The 26,431-nt window shown below is 39.1% G+C and overlaps 3 protein-coding genes and 1 non-coding gene across 8 annotated transcripts in view; 3 read left to right on the forward strand and 1 right to left on the reverse strand.

Annotated features, from left to right (window-relative positions):
* Positions 1-825: 825 nt before the first annotated feature.
* On the forward strand, positions 826-6,423 carry si:ch211-199g17.9 (synaptonemal complex central element protein 1). 3 transcript variants are annotated; one of them, XM_032535228.1, is made up of 10 exons: positions 826-1,064; positions 1,922-1,966; positions 2,051-2,116; positions 3,434-3,508; positions 3,736-3,783; positions 3,964-4,018; positions 5,028-5,117; positions 5,222-5,285; positions 5,415-5,481; positions 5,616-5,871. In XM_032535228.1, exons 1-10 carry the CDS (start codon positions 1,049-1,051, stop codon positions 5,717-5,719), a joined length of 630 nt encoding a protein of 209 aa, XP_032391119.1. In that variant the 5' UTR covers positions 826-1,048; the 3' UTR covers positions 5,720-5,871. The 3 variants fall into 3 exon arrangements, with proteins under 3 accessions (XP_032391119.1, XP_032391118.1, XP_032391120.1); XM_032535227.1 differs by having other exon boundaries at positions 1,922-2,116; positions 5,616-6,423; XM_032535229.1 differs by lacking the exon at positions 3,434-3,508 and having other exon boundaries at positions 5,616-6,423.
* On the forward strand, positions 3,166-3,298 carry LOC116702223 (U8 small nucleolar RNA). The gene has a single exon (XR_004335099.1). It is a non-coding gene; the product is annotated as a U8 small nucleolar RNA (small nucleolar RNA).
* On the reverse strand, positions 6,339-20,844 carry fam83hb (family with sequence similarity 83 member Hb). 3 transcript variants are annotated; one of them, XM_032535225.1, is made up of 8 exons: positions 20,542-20,844; positions 13,807-13,999; positions 13,348-13,680; positions 12,189-12,353; positions 11,926-12,050; positions 11,273-11,821; positions 8,679-11,113; positions 6,339-7,989 (listed from the first exon to the last, which is right to left on the reverse strand). In XM_032535225.1, the coding sequence occupies exons 2-7, from the start codon at positions 13,927-13,929 to the stop codon at positions 8,701-8,703; spliced, it is 3,708 nt and encodes a 1,235-aa protein (XP_032391116.1). In that variant the 5' UTR covers positions 13,930-13,999; positions 20,542-20,844; the 3' UTR covers positions 6,339-7,989; positions 8,679-8,700. The 3 variants fall into 3 exon arrangements, with proteins under 3 accessions (XP_032391116.1, XP_032391115.1, XP_032391117.1); XM_032535224.1 differs by having other exon boundaries at positions 13,807-13,963; positions 20,542-20,843; XM_032535226.1 differs by having other exon boundaries at positions 8,755-11,113; positions 13,807-13,963; positions 20,542-20,839.
* A 4,531-nt stretch (positions 20,845-25,375) lies between these two features.
* LOC116701979 (receptor-transporting protein 3) overlaps positions 25,376-26,431 on the forward strand; it is a 3,322-nt gene continuing 2,266 nt past the window's right edge. Inside the window, exon 1 of the mRNA XM_032536051.1 lies at positions 25,376-25,391. Coding sequence (XP_032391942.1) covers positions 25,376-25,391 — 16 coding nt within the window. The remainder of the gene's footprint in view (positions 25,392-26,431) is intronic.

A 26,431-nucleotide genomic window follows, 5' to 3' on the forward strand; every position in this document is an offset into this window, starting at 1 on the left:
AATTCATAAATATTTTGCCATCACATAGGCTGCAGTCAGCCATATATGTATATATGTTTACATTGTAACCAAAGTTGAGGAATCCTTATTTGATTTTTGTTATGTGTTCAAAATGTAAGCTAATTCAGCATTATTATTTTTTAGCCTTTAATGGTGACAACGGTCTCAAAAATCAAGTATCAGTCAGGCTTAAGGCGTACTGGGTAGGCCTACATTGTTAAAGGCCCAACATTTTGATATAAGATTAAATGTCCTTGAAATGAAAATTAATTTATTGAATGAAGTTATTTCCATTCAGCAAAAACATCACTACACAAGTGTCGATCTGTAAATGTGGACACTTGAACTGTAACTCGCAGCTAAGCTTTACCCTGTGTTAGCCACGGGGAAGTTATCATTATTCATTACCTCCGCCGAGCAGGGTTTTTGGCCCAACTTGTTTGTTTGTTTGTTTGTTTGTTTGTTTGTTTTTATATCAGGATTAGTGAAAAAATACTGGCCCGATTTTCATGAAACTGGTGGAAGGGTGGAACATGGGCCAAGGAAGAACATAATATATCCATGATCACGAGGCGGTTCCCAAATTATTTTTCACTTTTGTTAACATTGCGAGATAGACACATGGATAGACAGGGCATTTGTGCTGCATTCAAGGGCTGTCGGAATGATCGTAAAAAGGAGTCCCCAATTGGGAAAAAAAAAATACCATTGTGAAATGGAGCATACCACAGTGCCCTAGCTGTTGATGAGTCTACTTTTGTAGATAAGCAGTCATTGTTTTTTTCCAGCCGCTGGCGACAACAAGTCTATGAAACTGTCGGTAACTGTACTTCTCCTACTATAAATCAAATTATAAATATATATTTTTAATATTAAAACATATGCTACTGTGGGGGTGTGCATGCCATGGTGCAGGTGCACTGTGGCGCCAAACTGGTTCTGCGTCCTCGTGCAAATATGTGCACACGCATAAGTGCACACGTCCCTTCAAATAACAGCCGTTAGGACTCCGGATAGTTGAAGAAAAGACTCCTCTGGCTGGATAAACATGAGCGAATTGGCAGGTTAGGTTGCGTAAATTTAAGTTGAACTTAGTAATTAGCTACCTAGCAAAAGTATACTGATTGATTTAAAATACCTACAAAAATTATTTTAGAAAACATTTAAGTTACTGCATAAATAGTAGCGTTAGCATCTGTTGGCTCTGAAGGCTAACTTTTACTAAAACAGTGGTAGTAGCACTGTATGCAGAATACAGACTGCAATTGGCTAAATGTCAGTAACTTCCTTTATAGCTGGCTAATCATTTAAATATTTCCGTTAATTAAGTGTTATTTTACTTCATTTAAATTGGTAAAGACATGTTAGAGAGTAGGGTTAGTTAACTTAAATTTTGGGTCTCTTACGGTAAAACTAGCTATGTCAATTTAAACGTTAGCGTTAGCTAGCTAGCTACATATCAGTTTGAGCCCATACGGAAAATTGCTGTACAATTATTGTTTTTAAGCTTTGCTAAGTCAATTAATTTAAACCTACTAACCTTTAACCATGTGTTTTATTAGGACAACATGAAGACAATCCCTAACATTAAATGAAGTGACACTTTTAGCTAGCTGGCTGTGATTTCTAATCTTTTCACTTGAAGGACCCCTAAACTGACACAAGTTTGTTAAGAATGTTTTATTCGACTGTTTTCCTGGGGTATCCCTCAAGGACCCTTTTGGGAACCACTGAGTCAACATAAACCCACCTAACTTTTAGCCATGTAACTTATAAGGCCAACCTGAAATTTAACCTAAACATTACATAGAGTGACACTTTTAGCTAGCTAACATGTGCTGTAGACACATTGGAACATGATGGGAATTCAATGTTAAGACAAAAGTGTTACACCTATCTAACATTTGTTTGCATTTAACAGGATTCAACATTGACGACATGATTAACGTTACACCAATGAATGGAGGTAAACCTGCACAACAAGTACAAATTAAACCAATCTTTAAAATCCCTAAAACAAGGCTGATATATTTTTACGCCCTGCTGTCAGGTGGAGGAATGCAGCAGGAGCCTAAAGTTGAACAGTTGATGGGAAAATTAAGAAGGCTACAACAAGGTAGTGTTTGACTGACCTTATGGCGGTTTTCTAACTTAGTTAGTAAATCAGACATTTTTAATTCTCATGTGACATAAGACGTACTTCAGAGAACAGTTAGTTGACATAGAGGATATAAGCAGGCCTGGTCAGAACTAATAACCAGATCGTTCGGACAAATGAGAGATGTTTTATTTTCTATTATATAATTGACACATTGCACTTCCTTTGTATTTTGGATCTTTTCGCTTTAATTTGGGACAACAACAATGCAGAACATGTTTTACGTTTTCATTCTTCTGCTAAACATTTCGGCCAAGTACAAGTACAAACCATTGATATATCTGTGGGTAGAAACAGTACGAAGGGGAGGGTGAGAAGTCACTGCCGAACACTTCCGTCTTCGCGTTTAGTTGTGCTTATGTCGCGCATGCCTGGTGCTATGGTACGAGTCTTTAATAAATCAACGGTTAGCGCATTATTTAGCTGTTCGTTTAAGAGATCAACCAGTCAATTAGTACAAGTGCTGTAATCATTATTATGTATTCGCCACTCTGTACAACTCGATCAGAAATTTAACTGGTGGGAACCTAGCGAAAGCAGCATGTGGCGTTAACATCTTGACATGTTAGTTAGTCTTTGTGACGCTACACTTCCACTTCCGATGATAAGCACCGCAGTATTACTACTAATAACATATAAGCCAGTTTAAAAAACGACACGTGGACCGCGTGTAGGTGTCCTATAGAGGCAAACTGATCGTACAATATTAAAACTCTTTAACACGGAGGTCTCAGATTGATAGGAGGCTGTGGGAATTTGCACCAATGAGAAGGCTGGTTGTGCTGTCCATTATGCTAATGACCACGCGTATCCTTTCAGGTTTTACAGAAAGAATAGCATATAGAACGAACATCGTTACACATTAACATAGTATGGTTCGAGTTTAAGCAAAAACACATTAAACTGCTGGTAACAAGTAAAAGTTGAACGCGACCACGGAAATTTAAACCGTGGGTAAGACAGCTGTACGCATTGAACATAAGCGTTCTTACGGCAAGTTACTGGTATCTTCAGTGAGGTACATCCTTACCTGTTACTCCCACCAAGGAGTATCAGAACATGATGAATGGAGACTCATGAGATATGATTAATATCTCCATCTTGTAGGGAACAGCAACACCCTACAAGACCCATTCTGACTTCATTGTAAATAATAATATTGTATTAATCTTAAATGCTGTGATAATTTAGTAGGTAACATTCTAATTAAACACTAGTGTAAATAATACATTTAACATTAATCTTATTACAGTTACTGTTTTTGTTTTATTCAAGGTAAAAGATTCTTGGAAGAAGAAATTAAGGAATTGAAGTCTGTCAGTGATTCTTTGCAGAATGAGCTGGAAACTTGTAAGGCACAAAATAATCTCAAATAATTATATTTGATTCACATACAATGCACTTATTGTACTTGCTTGTATGTTGCTAAGATTTAGTCAAAGACCTACTAAAATCATATACTGTAATAACTCTATTTTTGCTGTCCTTTAGACACCAATTTATGCCACATGTTAATTACCATATATGTTTAATTTATCATAGTATACTATTACTATTCATTGTTGTTGTTTTTACAGTACAAACTGAAGTTTACCAACTGGAAGGAATCCATAAAGAAAAAGAAGGTACATTCGCAAACAACTGTACATGTGTAATTGATTATAGCTTAATACATATGAAGATTTACAGCCATACAGAGTTAAAATCTTTGATTGACTAGGCCTGAAAACAAATATGTTTTCCATTTTATATACACAGCCGACAGATATGAATAATCTGATGAGTTGTTTGATGTTTTTCTCCAGAGTTGTGCAGGAAGCTGCAGTTCCAGTGTGAGGAGTCTGAGCAGGACTCTTCCAGGTGAGTTACACAAACTAACCAGATAAAGAATAATATTTGATGTGTGTTTTTCTGAAGTCTGAACATGACCCATCAACATTTTTCTTTTGTAATATGTAACACTAGATGGCAGCAACGTATCAGAGTCTTGGATATTTTTTTCTTTAGGAAATTGTCTGGTGTCGAATCTTACTTGTATTTTTGAATCTACTATGACATGTTGGATTGGTTTTCTACAGTCCATTTGTACTGAATAGTAAGACATTTTGTATTGATATAAATTTAAACTTTTTATAATAATTTACCATTTTAATAATGCATTTTTATTCAGTTGCATAGATTGACTAGATCCACCTCCACCAAGATGGTTTGATATGATAAAATTAAGATATGTACCTGTATCATTGAATTAGTTTTTATAAAGCCTAATGAGGTTCTTATTGAATCTTGGACATCAACCACATAGGCTATTTGTTCAAAACATTCCGTTCCTTTACTTAAAATACTTTTGCATTTGATACCTTTGTGGCTCTTTGTTTTTCCTGTCAATGGTTCTTTTTTAGTTTTAGGCTTGTATATGTTATCTGTATTGTTTACTTTCATTGTTATAGCTAATCGAATCCCCATATACGAGTATTTACCTGGCAAGCACACTTTCATGTATGTGGTCATAATAGACTGTATTTAAATACAGTGTGATTGATTGTACCATACACAACATCCTTGGTTAGTAGTAGTAGTACATGGCTTTTGTGTACTGTCAAAGGATCATGTGATGATGCTATTTTGTATCCAGTATTACACACAGCAGGTTAACATTGTAATAGACTTCTTCTTAAGGGCACCTTAGCTGTCGTCAATTTACTATATGTATGTACGTATATGGGATCAAATGTTGTCATGAGGAATAGGTTGCAGTCTGATGTACAGTCTTCACTGTAAGTCTAGGGTGAAATGATGGTACTGGACAAAATCTTTTATATTTCAAGATGTTTTATCTTGTATTGAGTGAGTTGTGTGTTTTGCGCAGGCAGTTAAAGCAGAACAAGAAAAGTGAAGAACTTCTGGAAGAGTACAGATGTGAAATCCAGGAATTCAAGCTTAAACACCGGAAGCAGCGGTACCTATTAACAGTGCAATGATCTGTTACCTTTTCTTTTAATATATCAAACCACCTTCTAAATGTAAAAAAGAAATTAACTAAAGTCAGCCCTGTTTTTGCAGGATGAAGTTTGAAAACCAACTTCATCAGCTGATAGAGCAGCATAAGAATCTGCACTCTGTCTTTGTAAGTTTATCTATTTTCTATCAAAATGAGTTTGGCATCTATATTTCTTTCCCATATCTCTAAAGCTAAATGATGAAAGTGTGACTCATTGTTGATATTGTTAATGATGTCATTCATATTGTAACTTAGACTCCAGAAAGGCTCCCAGAAGAAATAGAGAGTGCTGTGAATACAAAAAGTCAACTATTATCAGCTGGTAAGTACTCTCTAATAAGTTATGTCCATCCTTTTGCAAGCAATTAAACATTTATTCTTGAACATGCATTAATATATTGTTTTTTCCCCCAAGTACAACCCCTTTTATCTGGTCTTTTTCTGTGATTCCTACAGAACAAATTAAGTTGGCTCAGCTGCACCGCCTCGATGGGGAGCTAGAAGAGATGAAGAAACAGAAGCAGCCAGTGACAACAGCTGCAGAGACTCAGGAGGAGTAAAACTGTTCGTACGGCATTTTAAAGAATCAGAGGTAATAGTCTTGTTTCCAGTTAGATGCACTTTGATCACTTTTTGTCAAGTGAAAACCTCAAATCTTACAAATGGCAGCTTCTGGGTTTCATCAGTCCAAGCGTTACAGAATCCTTCCTAACCTGTGTGGCAAACTTTTATTTACAGAATCTTAGTCACAACTTCAACTGCAATTTATAACATTGACATCTAAGTAAAATGTTTGCCTACCAAACTCTGTTCATTTCTGTGTCCTTGGCTACTTTTCTGTAACTACTTCATGCTTTTACATCAACTGTTCTGTAATGCATGGGTTTGTTTATGAAACCAGAAATATTTTACATTGTTACTGGTAAATTGTGTTTTTCAAGTGCCAGAAGTAGTGTCCTATATGGTACTATCATCTTACTTAAATAGTTAAATATTGTGTATTGACAAAATATAAAGGTGTTCATATATCTAAAAAAATAATAATAATATTAAAGTTTTTTAACAATGTTGTGAAATTGTTAAAAACACATGGGTATATTTTATTAATCTTTAAGAGCCTATAAATAAAAACAGTACAATATACACATACTGTATGTATGTGCACACAGCCACAATCCATTTCAGTTTGAAAGAGATTTAATAAACAATTTTTTTGCAGTATTTCAAATACAATGTAATACTATCTGAGGTTTAAAAAAAAAAACTAAAAAAAACACGTTGGCCCCTGTGCAAATGATTTCCCCCTAATTAATGCCAATTTGTTTTTACAGCCAAGACCACATACTTACATATTAATTACAAATAAACACAAGGCACTTTGATAGTACAGTGAGAGTGATCATTATCTACTTTGCTATTTAGATTATCAACAAGCCCTTTTTATATTAATATGTACAATATAATCCTGGATAGCAAACAGTTTAACCCCTGAAGTGTCCATATAGCAATTGACCCTCCAATCATTTGATGTACTGTAAAAAAACAAAAACAAAAAAAACCCACAATAAATGGTTTGATGCCCAGCTGAGCACGCATCCTGGGAACTGTACCATATAACTAAATCTTTGGTTTACTAGTGTTTACAGACCAACAAAGGAGTTAGCAGGCCTGCGTAGGGCGTAGGTCTCAGAAGTTAAGTAACTAATAAAAGGAGGCATGGCCCTGCTTCAGTACTTCAAAATGTAGCCTCCCTTTTTTCTCTTCCTTTTCTTTATGCAGTAGACTTATTTAGAAGTCAAAATATAGAGGAACAGGGGCACTTTTTTTTTTTTACAGTGATTCAGAGCAACTTAAATGCTTTGCATTTTTATTTACATTACATGAGACAAATACTGGTACACTTACATTTTTAAACTTAACTCCTCTAAACATGAAAACCTATATTCCCCTCTGAATGGTTATCTGACATCTTCAACCCTATGAAGGGTGTCCACACCTTAACAGAAACGCAAATAACACTCTTGAGAGGGTAAAGTTCACGACAGGCTTTACTTTCTATGGAAAATCTGTCTCAACATTAAAATTAGACACAAACACATTCTCAGATTCAGATTTTGTCTTACTCTTCATTCTCAATAATCTCACAGACATTTCACTCTTTGTCAACTATTCATGTCATTCCTTTCCTCTTCATTTTCTTATCTTTGCTTTACGTTCTGGGTTAATAATAGTCTAGTTCTAACTTTGGTAATACCCTTGGTGGGCCATTGGCACACAATGGATCCACAAGGACACTTTCGCCCATTCGGTTTAGAACGAGTCCCAGCTACACAGACACTTGCAGAATCACATAACACTTGTACACATGCAGTCATACACCGCCATGTTTTTTAACTGGCATGGATCTATTTTCCATCCCCCAGGTGCAATATGCACTGCCTTTCTTTATCTTCTCTCTTACTCCCCCAGTCACGTTTATACAAGTTCAGTTTTATGTAAATTGCCCTACCTTTTTCCTGGCCCATGCAGTCGGAATTCAAGGAGAGTCACTCTTTTTTCTCTCAGTCACCATATAAGGTCAAAGTAGTTCCAGGTCTTGGCACATAGTCACATTCCAAACCCAATGACTTCAGCTTATTTTCAGCATTTATATATATTGTCTTTTCAAGTTTTATTACTTCAGCCAGGAAAGGCTGGGGTTGAGCCACAGAGGTACTTTGAGAGTGTTGTTGGCACACATGGGCAATAGGTCTTTTTGATCATCCTGCATAAATAGTTCCCGTATAAAAGGTGGCTTCTCCATCTTTCGTTATCCCAGGTTATTCCCCATCTGTTGACAGAACAGGGATAATAGTGAATGCAGCAAACAGTTCATGAACGTATTTCCGTTAGACATCTACTGTAAATATTATAAGGGACAGTGCTAAATATGTCCTGCTTTTATTAAAGACACTTACATTTAACCACTATACCAATAAAGGTAGAATCAAATTCAGTAGTATTTAATAGAATAACAATCAATAACTATCATAGTTGTACTAGACTTCTATTGTATTTACTGTATAAAGCAATGAACATTAGCTTGTCCATCAAAATTTATTTTCACAGCAAAAAGCAGACAATATGTTAAACATTCATTGTTTGGGAATACAAACTACTTTCAATTATACAAACTACTTAATTATTTCTGTAATAATTATAATACACATGCTTATTTATACAGTATATGCAGTATACATAATTAAAGACTTTTTTCCATTTTCAAACTGACTAAACGAACTCTTAATTCAAAATGAAACATTTTGTTAAACCTAATCATGAGTTTAAACATATCTGATCATTTTTATGGCTCAGAAAGTTCCAAAGAGATTGTTCTTTCATATTAAAGTCTCTAATTGTACTGTACTTGCACAAGTGTACTGTAGGATTTATATATTATAACAGCTGGTGTTCTGTAATGTAATTTAATGTAAACAACGGATTCCCCTAACGCGTCTACTACATAAGTTGTTTACACACCTAACGCTACTCATGCCTTTGTTCATATCTCTTTCCCAGCCATGCTGCAAGTATCATCCTTGCAGTGATAGACTACCTCAAAGCGGCTGTAGACCTTCTTTTCCTTCCTCAAACTCTCCATCCTCTTCAGCAACCCCTCCCGCTCCTGGACATTGCCTGAGGGACGCAGAAATCGATTTTTCTTAATGGAGTTCTGTCCCTCCAGCCCCTTCTCCCCACCGTCACTTTCTTTGTCCCTTCCTGTTTCTTCTCGTTCCAGTCGGTTTTTCTGGCTGTTGGCCGAGATCTGCTCTAGAATGACTTTGGTGTCATCTCGTAGGTTGCTACTGAACAGAACAGAGCTACCCGGGCCCTGGTATCGAGATGGGCTTGATATGCCAGTTGATGCTTTGTGATTGGCTGTAGTTTGGTCGGCAGTGGTAGATTCTTTATCTCTAGCTGATGAACTCTGCTTTTTGCTTGTATCTTCAGTGATCTCTCTGACCGTGCTCATGACCCTATCGTCTCCTGAAGATTTCTTCTCTTTATCCTTAGGCCCCAGTAATCCCTTTAGCCTCTGCGTCTGCTTCTTCAAGAATTCAAGTGTCTTCCCCTCACCCTTTCCCTCACCAAGTGTGTTGATAGATGTATTAGATCCCATAACCTTTTGCAATCCTTCCCTGGAGTCATCACGTGGTAGAGTTGAAGAACTTTGAGAACGATTTCTTTTCAGTTCACTCTTCTCTGCATCAGTAGCATCTGTGGTCAGAATCTCTTCACCGCAGGAGATCCGACGAGGATTCAGTCCTTTGAGCTTCAAAGGATCCCTCCTGAAGATCTTAGGGGAAGGAAGGGGCTTTAGAGACTTGAATATATCCTTCTTTTGACCATCTGATGCATTTTCCTCTTTTTGAGGTGGAGTTGTCTCTGAAGGCTTCAAGTAGCTGGCAGAAGGCTTTAGTATGGGTGGTTTTGAGGAACTAAATGAAGATCTGCGAGTGAGCTCTGCCAATTTTGCAGATATGTCTGTCTTCTTTGGTTCAGGTTCTGCTGAACTAACAGTTGGAATGTTTGGAGTCATTGCAGGTTTTAGGGGAGGTTTATCAGAAAAGTCTGGCTTTTTTTCAGCAGGCTCTGGGGCTTTGAGCATTGACTCTGTTTCCATTTTTGAGGCTTTTCTTTTGGCCGCCAGGTCTTTGAAATACTGCAGTCTATTGGCTGGGTCATTCATGGATAATGATGTTGTGACTTCAGATTTCTCAAAAGTTGGTGTCGTCTTTACCTCTTCGTTGGTTTTCTGAGGTTCCTCTTTTGCTTTAATCTCATTTTTTAATCGAATCTCCCTTTCCTCCTGCTGTTGCTTTTTCTCCTCCCTTTCTTTCTCCTCCCTTTCTTTCTCCTTATCTCTTTCATCAGCCTTCTTTCTCCACTCAAAAGGCTCACGAGACAATGACCTCCTCTTCTCTAGGATCTGGGCCACAATCGAGGAAGTGCGCACTGAGTTTAACTCCTCGTCCTCCTCTGTGGCTGGTTTTAGGCCCAGGCTACCACTGTGGGTCTCTGCCTTTGAAGATGAGAATATAAGCGAGGAACGCAGACGAGAGTTACGTTGAAGGAGTGGATTTACCCGTGTACGGAATGATTCATGTTTGGACAGGAAGAGATCTGGAGTCTCTTTCACCTTCCCATCCACACCCACCTCCTTTGCTGCACTCCTCTCTGGCTCTCTCTGCCATTCCTTCTCAGCCTCCCTCCCTCTTTTCTCCAGTACAAATGGCTTCAAGTCACTGACTGGCGGTAGCAGATCCTTGGATGTTGTTGAGGCAGAGTCTTGACTGTTGCTCTCAGATAAGATGGGCTTTCCAAACCTTGGTCTCAAGATATCTTGTCTTGGTTTGGGGGGAACATTCGGTGGCTCCTTTATTCCAAAGCGGGGAGCTGAGTTTTCAGTGGCGGTTGGCTGCTGAGATGGCAGAGGATCTTCAAATGCATCAGGCCCCAAAGGTTGAGTCACACCTTCTTCTCCACTGTCCTCATAAGTGCTGAGATAGGAATGGATTCTCCAACTCCTCATGCCTTGCTTAGCATCTGCATCTTCATCATGCTCTTGAACAGGTTGTTTGGCAAATGGTTTATTCTCTGGTGGGTGGGGCTGTGTGGGTGAGCTCTGGCAGGCATACGCCTGACCTATGGTTGGCCTCTTATTGGTGGAATCTCCTCCATACCTTCCAGCTAATGGAGGTGCCTGGCACCTCTCAGGTCCTCTCAAGTCCTCAGATGAAAAGTATTCTCGGTTATAGTTTCCAGGTGGAGGCTCCCGATCTGAGCGAAAGCTTGAATCTGAATACTGGTCAATGGAGAGTTGTGGAGGACGACCTTGAAGTCTGTCATAGTGTCCCTTGCCAGAACCCGGCCCAGGCCCTTCAGTGTAGTAATGGCTAGTTTGGGTCTGCTCCCTGTGAAGAGAATACAGAGGTTCTTAATTATTTGATTATAAATGTATTGCTATGTGTAAATACATATCGGTATACTGTACTCACATACGGTGGTGTTGCATGTGGTGATTCTAAATAATTAAGCTTCCAAACAGTTGTAGATATTAAAGGGTTAACTACCTGTGAAAGTCTGTCTCGTCCAAATTATTCATGACTCTGTGCTTCATGTATTGCCTCGAAGATGAGTAGTTATCCTGCGTTCCCTCTGCATAGCTGTGCCTCTTGAAGCCACTGGTACTTATCTCCATCTGCCTGGAAACTATGGACCTTCCCTGCTCCAGGAACGACTGCTGCAGACGAAACTGTTGCTGGGAATACTTTCCTATTGTAATTCCTGCCCCAGGTTCAATGGTGTGTCGAAAGGGATCGTTCCTCCGGAAAGGAAGTGCAAGGTTGCGATCAGAGTCTCCATAGGGGAAGGCAGAGGGAATCTCAGGCTGCCTTCGGTAACCTGCGGGGTTACGCAAAGACTGGGTCCTCTTTAAACCTAACTGGCTGCCTAAGTAACTGCTGGAGTCAGAGAGAGCAAGTGCTCCATCAGATAAGTCAATAACTAAAGGCTCTGACTGAGCAAAGAGAATGCGAAACTCTTCATCAAAGGTGGCAACCAGCTCCCCGAGGAAGAGGTGGGCGATGCAGCGGTGGATCTTCTCATAGGACCACATGAAACTGTAAGAAAATAAGAAAGAATGTTGGAGGCAATTAAAGTACTTGTATTGACAGAATGAATGAATGAGTCTCGGGGATTCAATGAAAACAATTAAATGACTAACCTGTAGTTGCCACTGAGTACAGCTTTGCAGTCAGCCAGTAGGAAACGATCTTTCACCTGCCCCTTAAATGATTTCCCCGTACGGGAATAATAGGTTATTCCTGCCACAGTCCTGACACGCAACATCTGTAAAAGCAAATTTCAATCATGTTATGGACACACTTAGTGGAAATGATGTGTTATAAATAAGTAAATAATACAAGAAAGGCCTGACAACAGTTAGACCATTGTTTTTGAGAAAATATAATGAAAAGATAATCTCACAGGATGTTGCTCCAAGTTGACTTTGCAGTTGAAGACCATAGAGACAAAGTGATGGACTTCCTGCTCATCCAGTAGAATATAAACAGGAACGTGGCGTGCTGCTGCGTCCAAGAGGTCCGCAAAAAGGTCAACATCTGTAAACATGTCCATCACCACAGCAATAACCTGAAGCAGAACAAAAAACACGAGTAAACTAGTTAAGGTTTAGTCAGTGTAATATGGTCTTTATTAGTTCACTATTATAATTATTTTAACTGAATAGGTAATATAAAATTGCAAAATGTGAACATTTACATATTTTGAAAGAACTTTGGCCTTGGCTGTTTATCAGCAATGGAAGATTAAACATTGGACTAAATGCTCTCAACTATAAAATTGAAACAAAGTGGGCATTTATCTACATTAGTGTATCAGCAATACAAAATACGTTAATCTTTACTAAATTTACACAATAAACATGGCATAGAAAGAAGAATGACTCCTGTCTCAGAACCTGCCTTCTATGCACGTTGAAACACTGGTATGCCGGAACACAGGAAAGTCAAACTTGTAATGTTGTTACAGTGAAAGAGACTAACATGTTCTCTATACACAAAGACAGAAATGGATGACAGACAATGCCACGGCCCACATTAACAGGTTTGACTGCCTGTGACGTTTGGCATGTTCATTTTGTGTTAATTATATTTTGAATTTAGCTAAAGGCCTGCCAGTAAGGAATTTATATGCAAGGGAGTGGCAGCAAAGTTGGCAGTGGCAGAAAAAAAATTAAGCTAACAGTGAGATAGCATAACCAACACATACGCTAGTCACTGGCAACCATTTATCTCAACTTTAGTTTGAAAAGATAAAGTTTGATTTGTACAGTACATACTGATAAGACAAAATAAATGTGTGTTAATGTATTGCATCAGAGGTTTCCCACCCATCCACTTTTAGATTAGTTATGGAAAAGTATGATATATGCATGGAAACAAAAGCATTGGCAGCATTTTTGTTGTTGTACTGGCACTATATACTATATAGTACACTATAGGTTGGAATTTATGTACGCAGAATGCTTTGATCTTATCCTCCAGATGCCTTTTTTTTCAGAATTTCCTTCTGAAAGCAAATTGGATATGTAGCTTTAAGTTTCCCATCTCTGCCTTTTACTTACCTGGCGTGCATTCTTAATGAGTCTTCTGGCCTGCTGCTTGATGCTTGGCATGTCTGGGTCTGAGGGGTTGACTAGAGTGGTGACCTCTGTGGGCCCCATGAAGCTTTGCTGTGGCAGAGGCCACCCCAGGTCCAGCCCCGGGGCAGCCAGGTCGGACTGCATTGGCCAGTAGGTGTCGGAAGAGCCATCAGCATCCTGACCTCCCTCATGGTATGTCAGCTCTGGGACGCTGGAGGTCTGGGTGGGCGTCTGGATTGTTGACTTAATGAATTCAATTTCCGACGGTGCCAGGAAACCAACCACATCCGCGGACTGGAGGAACTCATAGTAACCCTGTTGTGATAGGAGACACACTCAACTTCAGGACATCATTAAATCAATGTATCTGTCTTTTTGAAGTATTTTAAATTAAAATTCATTACATACACACATAAAAACACACATAGAATAAGTTGTTACCTGTATGTCATTTTCTATCAGAGCATCAATAGCTAGGCGGTACTCCTCGCGGTAATGTGGGGGCAGGTAGTTTGGGTCGAGCGGGTTATCGCCAATCGATGAACTCTGAGATCGATGTGCCATGGTTGGAGAGATGGGTGGGGTCAAAGGTCAAGGCCTGGGTGAGGAGAGATAAGGGAGGAGGAATTTAAACCTGTGCAGAAAGAAATAAAAGCTCAGTGAAAGGAAACATTTAAAAATGTGGTGCACAATGCTCTTATCAACATGTTCGTATTTTTAGGTGTCTGTACAGTTTGTTTGAGTGTTTTAGAGAAATAAAATTACAGGTTTCTCAGAGCAAACAATTGCATATTTCCATGTGTCTAATGACATTGCTTTTGTAGTTGGAACTAGATAACACAACACTCTTTTATCAGTGATATACAATACTCATAATTCAACTAAATATCCCTCAGGGTGGTAAGAGATAAGAATGCTTTATGTCAGGATACACAAGTAAGGGGTTATAGGTAATCACCTATAACCCCTTACACAAAGAGTCTATTGTTGTTCAGTCAAACGCCTGTGCAGTAAGTTTAACGAGAATGTACACCTTAACCGGCACACAATACCGCATGCTTATACTCTGTTAGGCGTTAACGGTTGTGACAGATCTCCATAGAAAAAAAATAATTCCCAGCCGAGGGCCACGTTTCTAAGTATACAAGGCAAATGAATGCAGTCAGTACAGGTTCTTCTATGAATCACTAATGAATAAGTTGAAGTTGACGGTTTGTTTTTATTACTGCCATTAATATATTTATTATACATACTGTATATTATACAAATACAAAGTAAATGTGACACACTAAACTTAAAATAACTGTTGACAACATATGACATATATAATATTTAACTGGAAAACCTTGGACAATAATAAAGAACAATACAGAGACCGAGTTTGCAACTTCTTTAGAACTTCAAAATACTTAACCCCAACGCGTCATCATTTTCTGTCTTATGTTTACCATAAACTCAATTTTATAGATAGGCTTTGTGATTGAAAGATAATATAACTTCTTATTTATGCCATCACACTGCTTAATTGCACTTTTTTGTAACGTTAGAGTTGTATTTAGCAAGTAAAATTCTGCTTGTGATAGCACTGATGATTAACTGAAATTTAATCTGGCTTGTGAGAAAATTACATAAAGGATATCAAAAATACAATGGGAGTTAGAGGAAGAAGGGAGTGAAGTAAGAGAAAGGGAGGTGAGAGGGAGAGGTGGGAAAGGCATTTAGAGGCGTATAGACAGGTTCCCTCATATCTCTGCTCAGTAAATGCATGTTGGTGCATCATGCTTCAAGTTGCTACTCAAACTTCATACTGAAAAATGTGCTTCAGTCATAACGCACACACATTGATTTAAGAGAACATGAGTATTCTATTAGCTGTGCCTTCAGCTTAATTGGAGGTAGTGAAAGGAACATTGTAAATATCAATTTGTGAATGTGCAATTACTTATTGTTAAAATGAGAAAGAGGATGAAGAGAGTTTAGGATTCACTTTTCAGATCCACAGACCTTAAGAGCCAAGTTCAACATTATTTACATAATTTCATACGTGGATGAATCGATTTATTAGATACCAATTCTCTCACTCTAAACCCCAAAAAGCCAATCAACCACCGTCAAAAAACAAGATAAATGGAATGCATAGACAACTTAGTTGGACAAACAGTAATTGTACAACAAGGGAGAATATAATAATTAGAGCCGCAAGCAAGCAAGAGCTTTTTTTATTATCAATTAATATGCAGATTATTTTTTACAAGTAATCAATTTATTATTTGGTCATCCGGTCAGCTGTTTGTCTGCCATACTAAAGATGTTCAGTTTAAGATCACATAAGAAAAAGACAAGCCACAAATTCTCACAACTGAGAAGCTGTAACAAGGCAATGTCTGGTGTTTTTGATTAAAAAAATACTTGGCTAACAACCAAGTTATTAACTAGTACTTTAAGTTCTAACACCAATTGCTGGTTCAATCCACTTTGTTTAGTGCACATTTTGCTATCATTATTTGGCATCTGTTAATCTGCTTTCAGAAGATGAAGTAGACTATAACTGACAAGGCTAGAGTCCATCCAACAACACAGTCCTGTGTTATTATGCACCATCAGCTGATCCAGCCAGGACACCCCCTCGTTGATATTTAATGTGGTGCTTACAGCTGCACACTGGACGGGTCATCTGATGGGGGAGATCTGGGTTTACAAACAATTCCAGTATCCAAAGTAAGCTGGTGAAACTCTTTAATATCCGGAATATACATGTGTTCCTTATGCACATTGCGGCTGTGGTTGAAACAGGAAGTGTTTTGGACTGCAGATATACCACTATCGAAATGTAAAGTCTGAGGAACTATGGCTGATTGACAGCCTGGCTAACCTGGGGTCGGAGTGGGAGGGTGAGCAGACGTTTTGTATGGTTATACCTGCTTTAGAAATGTGTGTGTAAAGTGTCCACACACACTTGAGAAATCGGGGGTCATAGCAAAGAGCCCCAAGTCCTAACCTGCAATCACGTGGAGACACTGGTTTACTCAGAGGCCTGGTGAGTCACCGGGTAGCCCGGCCTGGCCTTGTCTAGGGATAACTTGCAACATAAACGTCTGTGATGACTCATCTGCTGGCAAAATGGCTGACATCCTGTTTCCTTACTCAGTTTAAGCCATAGAAATTGGGCCTTTGCGGTGCTGTTCCTATTTAAAAGTTCCATAGTGGGCAAGGAGTCGTCTTAGATGCACACGTTGCTTGCATGGAATAACTTTACTCTTGCCAAGTTTCTAAAATGGCAAAAATAACAACTACTTAGATGCAATTCGTTTTGTTCTTTATTTTTTTAAAGTAATCTAGCAGCCTGAAGCTTTATCTGTATGCAAGTGAATTCTGCTGAGGCAGCAGTTATGTGATAATGGCCTTGAGCTGAGAGATGTGCACCTGCCTGTGCTTATCAATGTTTAAACCTCAGAAAAGTAATCTACCATGTGTGGCAACACAACAATAAATCAATCAATAAAACAAAAATGTATTTGTCACTTGAGATTGTAAGAGGTACAATTCCAGTGAAATGTTATGCCATCATCAGTTCAGCTAAGTGGGTGACTCAAGAGAGCATTAGCACTTAAATGAGCCCTGGGGTTTCTCATTCACCCTCCTGACATCTGGGTCAGTGCAGAATGAAGCAACAGAATAACACAATGTAAGCTGCATGGCACCTCACCTGGCTGACTGCTAGGATATTCAAACAAATAGTGCTGCTTTGTTTGTTGTTAGAGCAACTTCAGTAAGCATCAAACAGTAGATAGTGATGATAGTGATTCTCTGTTCCTTCCTTAGTTATAACCCTTTCTGTTACCCACACAAGGACCAGACTGCCCTAAATGCACCATTCACAAAGCCAGTTTGAAACACTAAACCACCATAGTGTAGGCAGGCAGCAATCGAATGCAGCTCCTCAAGGCTGATAGACCCAATATTCTGATGTGTCCAGTGTTTGCTCACTAAGCATGTGAATGGCTCATTCTCAGCATTCCTGACATCAGCAGAGCGAGAGAAATAATAAGTGAAGAGCTGAGAGAAGAACATTTTTTATCTGTCTCAACACGTGAACCAGAGAAACAAGCCTGAGGAGACACAAACCATCAAGTACAAACTCCAAAAATATTTTCAGTTTTCTGTCTTGTCTCTCACACACACGCATCTGAACACTCCTCATTAAACAAGCACTTTGATTGGGCTGGCATAGCTCTACGGTCATTCGTTTTGTGCAATAATTCGGTTTGAATGCAGTGAGAAAAGACTACCTGAAAACAGGTTTGGGGGGATGAGCCACTCATCTCCTGATGCTCCTGTCAGGACCTTTCAATGCCACTTTCGGCCGATTAACACACAAACACAGATAAGAGCAAACACAGAGCGTGACTTGTTTCTCTTTATAACATCACACCTCAGCATGACTGTTGAATCACAAAAGACAGTTCAAGGTCAGATTAATGTATAGTGTATGTGAGGACAAATGGCAGCATCTATCCCAATGGGCTGAAATATGTGGCACCAGAAACTGAATTTGAATTGCTAAACTGGAATAATTGCATTGAAAAACTGAATTTGAATCACATCATTTTAAATTGTATTGTTTAATTTGAATCATTGCATTGAAAAACTGAATCTGAATAGCATAACTTGAAATTGAATTTATATGTTTGGAACTGAAGTCCAATAAAATTTGATCCTTGTTGAAAATTCAACTCTTTATATCTTTACATTCAATTCATCATTTCAGTTCTCAAAATTCAATTTCAAGTTACTGTGACATCCGGGTAGTATAAAAGCAATCGAGCGCAGATTGATAGATAGAGTTCAGTGGAGCAGATACATAGGACTCCTCTTTGGCCAATCAGAGCCTACTTTTTGGAACACAGTACCCGCCATGAAACGAGGAAGAAGTGCTTGCCTTGCTTTGCCCCAGAGACTGGTATGAGCCGCGTGACCACCATGAATTCGGCTGGGACAAATACCATAATGACAAGTTCACATATATCTACGATCTAACAATCTTTTGTTTAACTGTTTGTTGTTTAACTGTAATGTTATAGCTATCTGCGCCACTGAACTCTATCTATTAATCTGCACTCGATTGCTCTTCCTTCATCCTTCCAACTACTCAAATGTCTGTCACAGTAACTTGAAATTGAATTTTGAGAACTCAATTTGAATTGTGAGAACTGAATGTGAAGATATATAGAGAGTTGAATTTTCAGTGAGGATCAAATTTTATTGGACTTCAGTTCCAATCGAATTAATTCAATTTCTAATTATACTTTTTTTAGATTCAGTTTTTCAATACAATTTAAAAATATGTGATTCACATTCAGTTTTTCAATGCAATTATACAAGTTTAGCAATTCAATTTCAAATAAAAATGATTCAAATTCAGTTTTTGGTGGCACATATTTCAGCCCATACACTATCCTCCCTTTTTCTAGCTGGGTTTTAGCAGCACTGCTAGAAAAACAGGTCCACTGAGATCCTCGTCATCTGTTCCAACTGGCTTAAAATGTCTGCGGTTATCTTGAGTGGAAAACAAAAACAATAAAAGGATAAAATGCTTCTAGTTTGCATCTTCACTCCCCCAGAAGTGTACTATTGCTCATACATGAATTACTACCACAGACAATGATCCCTTGTAACACACACAATGCAAACAAAGCTATGAATGGGATGCCGGCCTGGCCATATGGCTTGTGTGAGAAGATGAAATCTATAATAAGAAGCACACATGCAGAGACGTGCCACACAAAAAGCTTGCGCTACAAACTTTTCCCCTCAAATTACAAACACATGTTGGATTATTCCTATCCAGTGAGTCACTTTGACTGAATCAAGGCAAAGCCTGTCAAGGTAAAGTTTGAAATAAAACTTTGCATTGCTACAAACAAAATTGATCTGTGTGTGTGATAGAGATGGGCTACTATAAGAGTCTATAGATCAAAGTATGTAGGAGACAACATGTGCAGGGTGTCCATCTTGCTTAACAAACAAGGCTCCATGATTAGAGGACAATAACCTGATATTATCTCAGCAATTATCTTTAAATTAGAGGCATGTCAAGTTAGCCTAATGACATGACCTGCAATCCATACAGGGTATTGTGCAACCGATACATTAGACATGCTTGTAAAAGTGTCTCTGCCTTTTCAGGCATAATTTATTACCTCTAATTCCCTACAATGCCGTGCAGGCAAAGATCTACACAGTAAAAACAGTAAAAGAAAAAAAAAAAGTAGCTTTTTCCCCATTCTTGAATGTATTAAAAAAGGACAGGAGAAAGAGCAGTGTTTGTCAGGGACAGCCTTCAGTGTGCTTAGACAATAACAATACTGTTCAGGTTTTGCAATGCACAGCTGCAGCTACCTGGATGACTTAATCCTCTACACTTCAGGCTGCTGGTGAGGAAAGTAACCAGCATTTCACTTTTTTATTCCACCCACATAAAGTAATGAATAGAATAGAAACAACTAGGATTCAGTTAGGAGATATTAAACCAGGACAGGATACAATATAATAGAATAGAAAATTAGGACAGAGGATAATAAAACAGGACAGAACATAATAGAATAAAGCCATATACAACAAGAATAAAATAATAAAGAATAAGTACACTACCGGTCAAAAGTTTGGGGTCACTTAGAAATTTCCATGCCACTCCATTATAGACATAATACCAGCTGATCTGAGTGGGTGGCAGATCTTTAATGCAATATCTACATTGCCCATTATCAGCAGCCATTGATCCAATGTTCCAGAGGCACATTCTGTTTACTAATCTGATATCATTTTAAAAAACTAACTGAGAAAACACTGGAGAATCCTTTTGCAATTATGTAAGCACATAATGTAATTTGAAAACTGCTGACCAGGTTAAAAAAAACAATGCAACAGACCTCAGCTGGTATTCTGTCTATAATGGAGTGCAATGGAAATTTCTAAGTGACCCCAAACTTTTGACCGGTAGTGTATATAGTATGAATTAGAATAAAACATAGTAAATAATAATTGGCCTACTAGGATAGGCTACATTTACAGTAGCCTAAAAGGATAATTAAACAGGACAGAACACAAAAGAATAGAACAGACCCTCTGTACATATGGTTCTTTTGTCCCATTTTGCACTTCATTTCCACTCCGTACCTCCTAACTTTGCGGCAGAACTTGTCTCCTCTCTTGGTACCAACGGGTATCTCTCTCCCGGTGAAACCGCCGATGTTCCCTTCCCGTCGGCGCGTCACATTCCTCAGATCGGGCTACAACTCCACCCAAACCCCCTTTGTGCACCCCCCACTGCCAACTTGCGAAGAAAGGAGACGCGAGGCCACACGGACTCCAGGCCCGGGCTGAGTGCTTCACTCGGCGGGGTGTGATCCTCCAGAGCCGCCGCCACTATACGGCACAGAGCAGCGCGGTGAATGAGGAAGGACCGGGACAACTCCCGCTAAGCAGGACTTTCCCACCGGTGTGACTCCTCCCAAACCAGTTGATCTCTGAAAACAGAAGATCATTGGAAGTTCACTCCCAGTGGCATATTTCAAAAGTGTTGGTGTTTATGTCATGGCTGCACATTGGTGTTTTATCTACCCCAAAAACTCTTTAAATGTGCCAGTTTTGGCCAACAGCCAAACCCTTATTCCAATAAATGACCCTTATAGCACTCATTATTTAGACTTCCTTGTCTTTACACTGTTTTGCAATGGTTTTGTTTTATCTTGGCACCTTATCTTGTCTTTTTGCACTTTAAATTGCTAACTTGTTGCTACTGCTGTCATCCCCAATCTGTACTGGATGAGTTAACACTAAAGTTATCTGGAAGATTGGAAGTGAGCAGTTTAAAGTTGCACTATTTAATTTTTTCCTCATACAAATGAAAAGTTGAATTCACAGTCATTAAAACGCACAATTTCTCAATTAAAAGCACTCAGCAGTCCAGCTGCTACAGCCTACTTTATTATGCCTCTTCTCTTTTGTGCTCTTTCTGTGCTCTGCATTTAAGCCTTTATCCTGAAATAATTGGACCCTTTTCAACAAAAGTTACAGGCTCGCTTTGGTTTCTTTGGAGACTATGTTACCAACTGAAACATTATGTAAATGAGTCACCTGTTGTTTTTCTCCATAGCAAAACACTGAATCAGCAGGCTCCAGCAGTTCCCCTTTCTACATACTGTAAATCTTCTCCTGCAGGCTTCGCTGCTCAGTTTCTTTATGGGCTGGATTTGGGAAGCTTGTTTTTCTAAAGGCCATGAAGTGATAGTGCAGGTCAAACTATGACACTATCTGTCCTTAATATGCATGTGTAGATACTGGAGTTAGCAGATTGTTCTCACACTTTTGGCCAATAGGCAAATTACTATTTTAGATGTTTCTAAATTTTCTATTAATTTGAATACAGCAGCAACCAGACATTAAAACAAGGCATAATAGAGAAAAAAGTATACAAGCTGTGTGTGTGTGTGTGTGTGTGGGCACTTGCCGTCCTTTGTCCTGAAATATGCCTGTCAGATAGAACACACCTTGTTTCATGGCCCTCTGATAGCAACACGCACACACACACACACACACACACATACACACACACGTATGAATGTGATTGTGTGTTCAGTCCTATTCCTAAGGGTGTGCCTCCTGTTTGAATGCACCCATGTCCTTGTAAGCTCATGCTGTACACTCAAACCACAGTAACCATGTTTCTGGGCGCTCATATTGCCTGTTTACTCTTTTAATTCATGCAAACGTGCAACTCTCAGCTAGACAGAGATATGAAATGAGAGTTGAGTGTTTGCATTCGGCTGTGTGAGTATGACAAGTAGACTATGATTGTTTGCAATAATAAAGAATAGGCAAAAGGCTACTGTGTGTGTGAAATGATATCCCATGAAAGAAGTAGCGCCAATAGAGAGAGAACATGAACAAGCTCTCATAACAAACACTAGCAGGTATACAGACGTTAAAACCCAGGGTGCGGCTGCTCGAAGGAATTTGCTCAAGGCATCTTACCACACCCAATGTCCCAACCCCCCCCCCTCTCTCTTCCTCCCTCTCGCTTTGCTCTCTCTCTCTCTCTCTCTCTGTCCTCCTCTGAGTCACCTGGCAGCCATTGAACAGGTGTACAGGTTCAGGCAGAGTCTAGGCAGCAGCTAAATCCTGGCCTGCATCTCAACACTCCTGGCAGAGGAGTCTGCATTATCTGAGACAATTTGAATTCAAACAAGCTTTATTGACATGGCTGTGAGAGTTCAATGTTGACAAGATAGTTATGTATTTTGCATGACTAAGGTGTTGGGCTAACACAAGCCTCCAAAACGGCTTCAGTGTCTAATTCACAAATAACCTAAAAGGAATTTACTTCAGTACTTTAGAAATTTAATACAAAGAGGTTCCTCTGTGAGTCTGCTCTTGTCTAGTCTCTCTATTCTTTCTCTGTCTAAAACCTGCATCTCTGTGAGCTTTCCCAGCATGCTTTTCTTACGCTGTAATATCACACCTGAGTATAAGGTGACTCTCTGGAGCCTGGGGCTCTGAGGTCATCTTTACACCACTGTGCTGGGAATAAAGGTGCACACACATCCACTTTAACACTATACAGTATACGGCATGCTATGTATGTGTGTGAGGGGGTTGGCAATGTTGTGTGTGTATCTGGACTCCTGTGCCAATGAGACGGCACTACATTCCCATTATCACCCACTATATAATGACGTTTTACCTTTGGTTTCTTTAGTCTGCATTGTGTGCGGGTCCTTTGTTTCCTGACAGATCAAGATCCTGCAAAGGAATTCTTCGAGAGAGATCTTCAAAAAGTAAAATAATAAAGTGAATGTGGTGTGTGTGGGTGTAACTAAGATCCCTGATTACATAATTCCCATTACCCAAAGATAATGATCTTGACACATGCATAATGTGCGTGTCATTAAATGTGTGTGTGTGTGTGTGTGTTTGTGCTTTGAGCAGAGCTCGAGACCTTTTCAAGAAACTCTGACAAGCATTACAATCAGTTTTTAGTACTGGGTGGGGTATCATCATGAACAATAAACTCAGTAAAACTCAATAAAACTCAGGTAGAAGGAAAGTCACCACAATTAATTTACAGTAAGTAGTAAGTGTGTTTGTGTGTGTGTGTGTGTGTGTGTGTGTGAGAGAGAGAGAGGACTGACAGCGTCACTACATACCTGTGACAGGTGTTGTCAATCTGATGCTATTATTACAACTGTCTTGACATGATGTTAATGATTATTCCGGTAACACCGTGCATACAGAAAGGATACAAAGACAAACAGAGCAAACGAGAGTCTGATTTATCAAACCAGATTGACACCATCATGCTGATACTGCAATGTCCACTTAAAGTAGAGCATGGATTATTGTTACTACCTTTACAACTACTAATTAATAATAACTAGCTTGGAACAGCAACAAATACTTAATGTGAACAAGAACAAACATGCAGATATTGATTTATATATCAATAATTTGGTTGAACTTAAAACCACGCAATTAATGGTGTCCTAAAAAAGGTTTAGGTGAGAAAAGCCCTCCAGCTCCAAGAGATCAGATCAAAACAGTTTCACTGTCTTTCAAAGTAGAAAGGTGACACAGAAGTGTTTGCACCAATAACTTGGGCTTTACACGTCCATGAACGTCATGGCCAAAAGAAGGTGTACAGGACTGGCGAGGTGTAAACATCCAGCAATGCAGCGATGGATATCAAATACTAAACAGAACTGGCTGACAAAGAAGTTTAAACTCAGTCTAATGGAGGCACCTGTTTCAAACAACCTGGTACCTGGTCACCATGAAGACGTTTAACCTGTATGTCTGTCTTACAGGCGAAACTTTAACTTCTTTCATTTCAGCTGGGAAACTTGTTGAGCAACAGGTTGTTTAATGTTAATGACACTATTTTATCCCATATTTTCATATTTTATTCTTTCATGGCAAAACTGGGTCCTCTGGGGTATAGAGATACATTAAAGATCCATTTCATCAGGTCAACAGCATGACCCTAATGGTCTCCAGTTTTCCTGTACTCAGAAATATGTTAAGTATATCAACTTAATATAATACCAATGGAAAGCTGTTCCAGTTTGCCATCTTCTGAGAAATAGGCAGTGGCTGGTGGGAAATCCCATAGCGGTGTAGAGTATGGTGTGGCAATGCAAGACTAGAAATCCCAGGACTTCTTAAAATAGTAGCCTACTTGTTTCCACTGTGCACCAAAAGATGGTCCACTTAAGAATAAAGTCTGTGTGGAACAACCTGCTGTCTTATACTGCCCCCTACTGAATGACCTGAACTGAACTGCAGTGTGTTGGGATTTGTTATACTTGCGTCACACTTGCAATGTTGTCACTGTAAATTAAACAAAAATCTACAGCAATTGATAAAATAAATAGATATATATATATGAATAGGACAATCTCATCATTATAAGCATAAGGAAAATTGGATAAAGTGGCTTAGGGAAAATGTCAAATAGACACTGTGTTTCTTTCTTTTTCCATTTGTATAGTGGAGCGCTTTAGCTATTTAAAATAATATTATATGAAGGGCTAAGACATTTAGATCATTCTTAAAAATGACGTAGAGGGAAACTTATCAAAAAGTGTCCTATTTTACCAGTAGGCTATTGAACATTTGTTTTGCTTTCTAGAGCAACCGCTGCTGACAGATAATAAATACAGAGACTGCAAAGCAACTTTGACAAGTCAAACATTGCTTCATCTAATCTACCAGACGCTCATCAAATACTAAATCATCAAAAAACATGAGCAGGGGTGCCAAAATACCTTAGTTGGTAGAGTGGGCGCCCATATATAGAGGTTTACTCCTCGACGCAGCAGGCCCAGGTTTACCTCTGACCTGCGGCCCTTTTCTGCATTCATACCCCCCTCTCTCTCCCCTTTCATTTCTTCAGCTGTCCTGTCAATAAAGTCCTAAAAATGCCCAAAAATAATCTTAAAAAAACAACAACAACATGAGCAGATCTACAGGTACAGGATTTTTGTGTACAATATATTAATATGCTATTTAAATCTAAAAGGTGCGGACAGTTTCCTGAATCAAACAGAGTTTAAGAACGGCAACACACAGGAGATGGAGATCTGGTGTGTGGCTCACACGCTGGATGACAGGCAATTGTCCTGGAAATATACTCATGTTGATCCAGACTACATCTGAGTTAACATAGTCTAGATCAATGACAGTCCATTTCCAGGATAATTGTCGCACATCTGGCCCTTTGTCGTTCACAAACTCTATCCCCTTCAAAAAACAACAACCTTTGAGCTTGTCAGTTCATGCCAATAGCCAGACAATGACTGATCTGTTGTGCAGTGACTCTGTACCGGGTGGGGGCAGCCTCTACCCTCAGTCATTTACTCATACTTATCAATAGCAGCTAAAAGCTAATAACGGCACTGAAGGCTAGCTGTTGCCTCGCGCTGTCTTCTGGGAATCCAGTTGTGCGTGTGAAGTAAAGAGTACAGTTGTTCACAGAGTTGTTCACAAGGGAAGAAGCTTGGAGTAACGGAACAAGGAGAATATAGTAGATACACAACACACGGAAGAGCCTTTTGAGTTTGATGGTTGTCCTTATTTAGTCAAACTCGAGAATACAGACAAAGTACTTGCCTCACAAGAGTTGGAAAGAACCAGACAGAGAGGTGCAACCGGCAGAAGAAGCAGCTGCTCCAAGCGCGAGTTACAGCGGGCAGTAATGTTCATATTTAGCCTGTTTGCATGTAGTTACATAATTACTGATATGGTATGGTATCCGGTAATGCTGTATTATGATTTTCACAAAAGCCTGGCTGAACACACTTATCAGCTAACAGCTAGCAGCTAATGGCTAGATAGCTCTAGCAGCTACCCAGGCAAGCAAGCTAACCACCATCAAAAACAAGACAGGGAATGTGAATTAAAACAATGTCTGACTCGAAAACGCATCTTGATGTTAAGTAGGGGCCCTGTTCATGTTGTAAAGACATATTAATTGCATTGTGTGTCTGTTAAGAGGCACAAAGGCACTCTA

The sequence above is a fragment of the Etheostoma spectabile genome, chromosome 14, assembly GCF_008692095.1.
Source record: "Etheostoma spectabile isolate EspeVRDwgs_2016 chromosome 14, UIUC_Espe_1.0, whole genome shotgun sequence".
Classification (NCBI taxonomy): Eukaryota; Metazoa; Chordata; class Actinopteri; order Perciformes; family Percidae; genus Etheostoma; species Etheostoma spectabile.

Coding starts and splice junctions, on each gene's coding strand:
- si:ch211-199g17.9 (XM_032535227.1), top strand. Junction 5,118..5,221: donor CTTAAACACCGGAAGCAGCG/GTACCTATTAAC, acceptor CTGTTTTTGCAG/GATGAAGTTTGAAAACCAAC. Junction 5,482..5,615: donor AAGTCAACTATTATCAGCTG/GTAAGTACTCTC, acceptor TGATTCCTACAG/AACAAATTAAGTTGGCTCAG.
- fam83hb (XM_032535225.1), bottom strand. CDS start 13,929: ATGGCACATCGATCTCAGAGTTCATCGATTGGCGATAACCCGCTCGAC. Junction 12,051..12,188: donor TCAACTTGGAGCAACATCCT/GTGAGATTATCT, acceptor TTGCTTTTACAG/ATGTTGCGTGTCAGGACTGT. Junction 11,822..11,925: donor GTACTCAGTGGCAACTACAG/GTTAGTCATTTA, acceptor ATTTTCTTACAG/TTTCATGTGGTCCTATGAGA.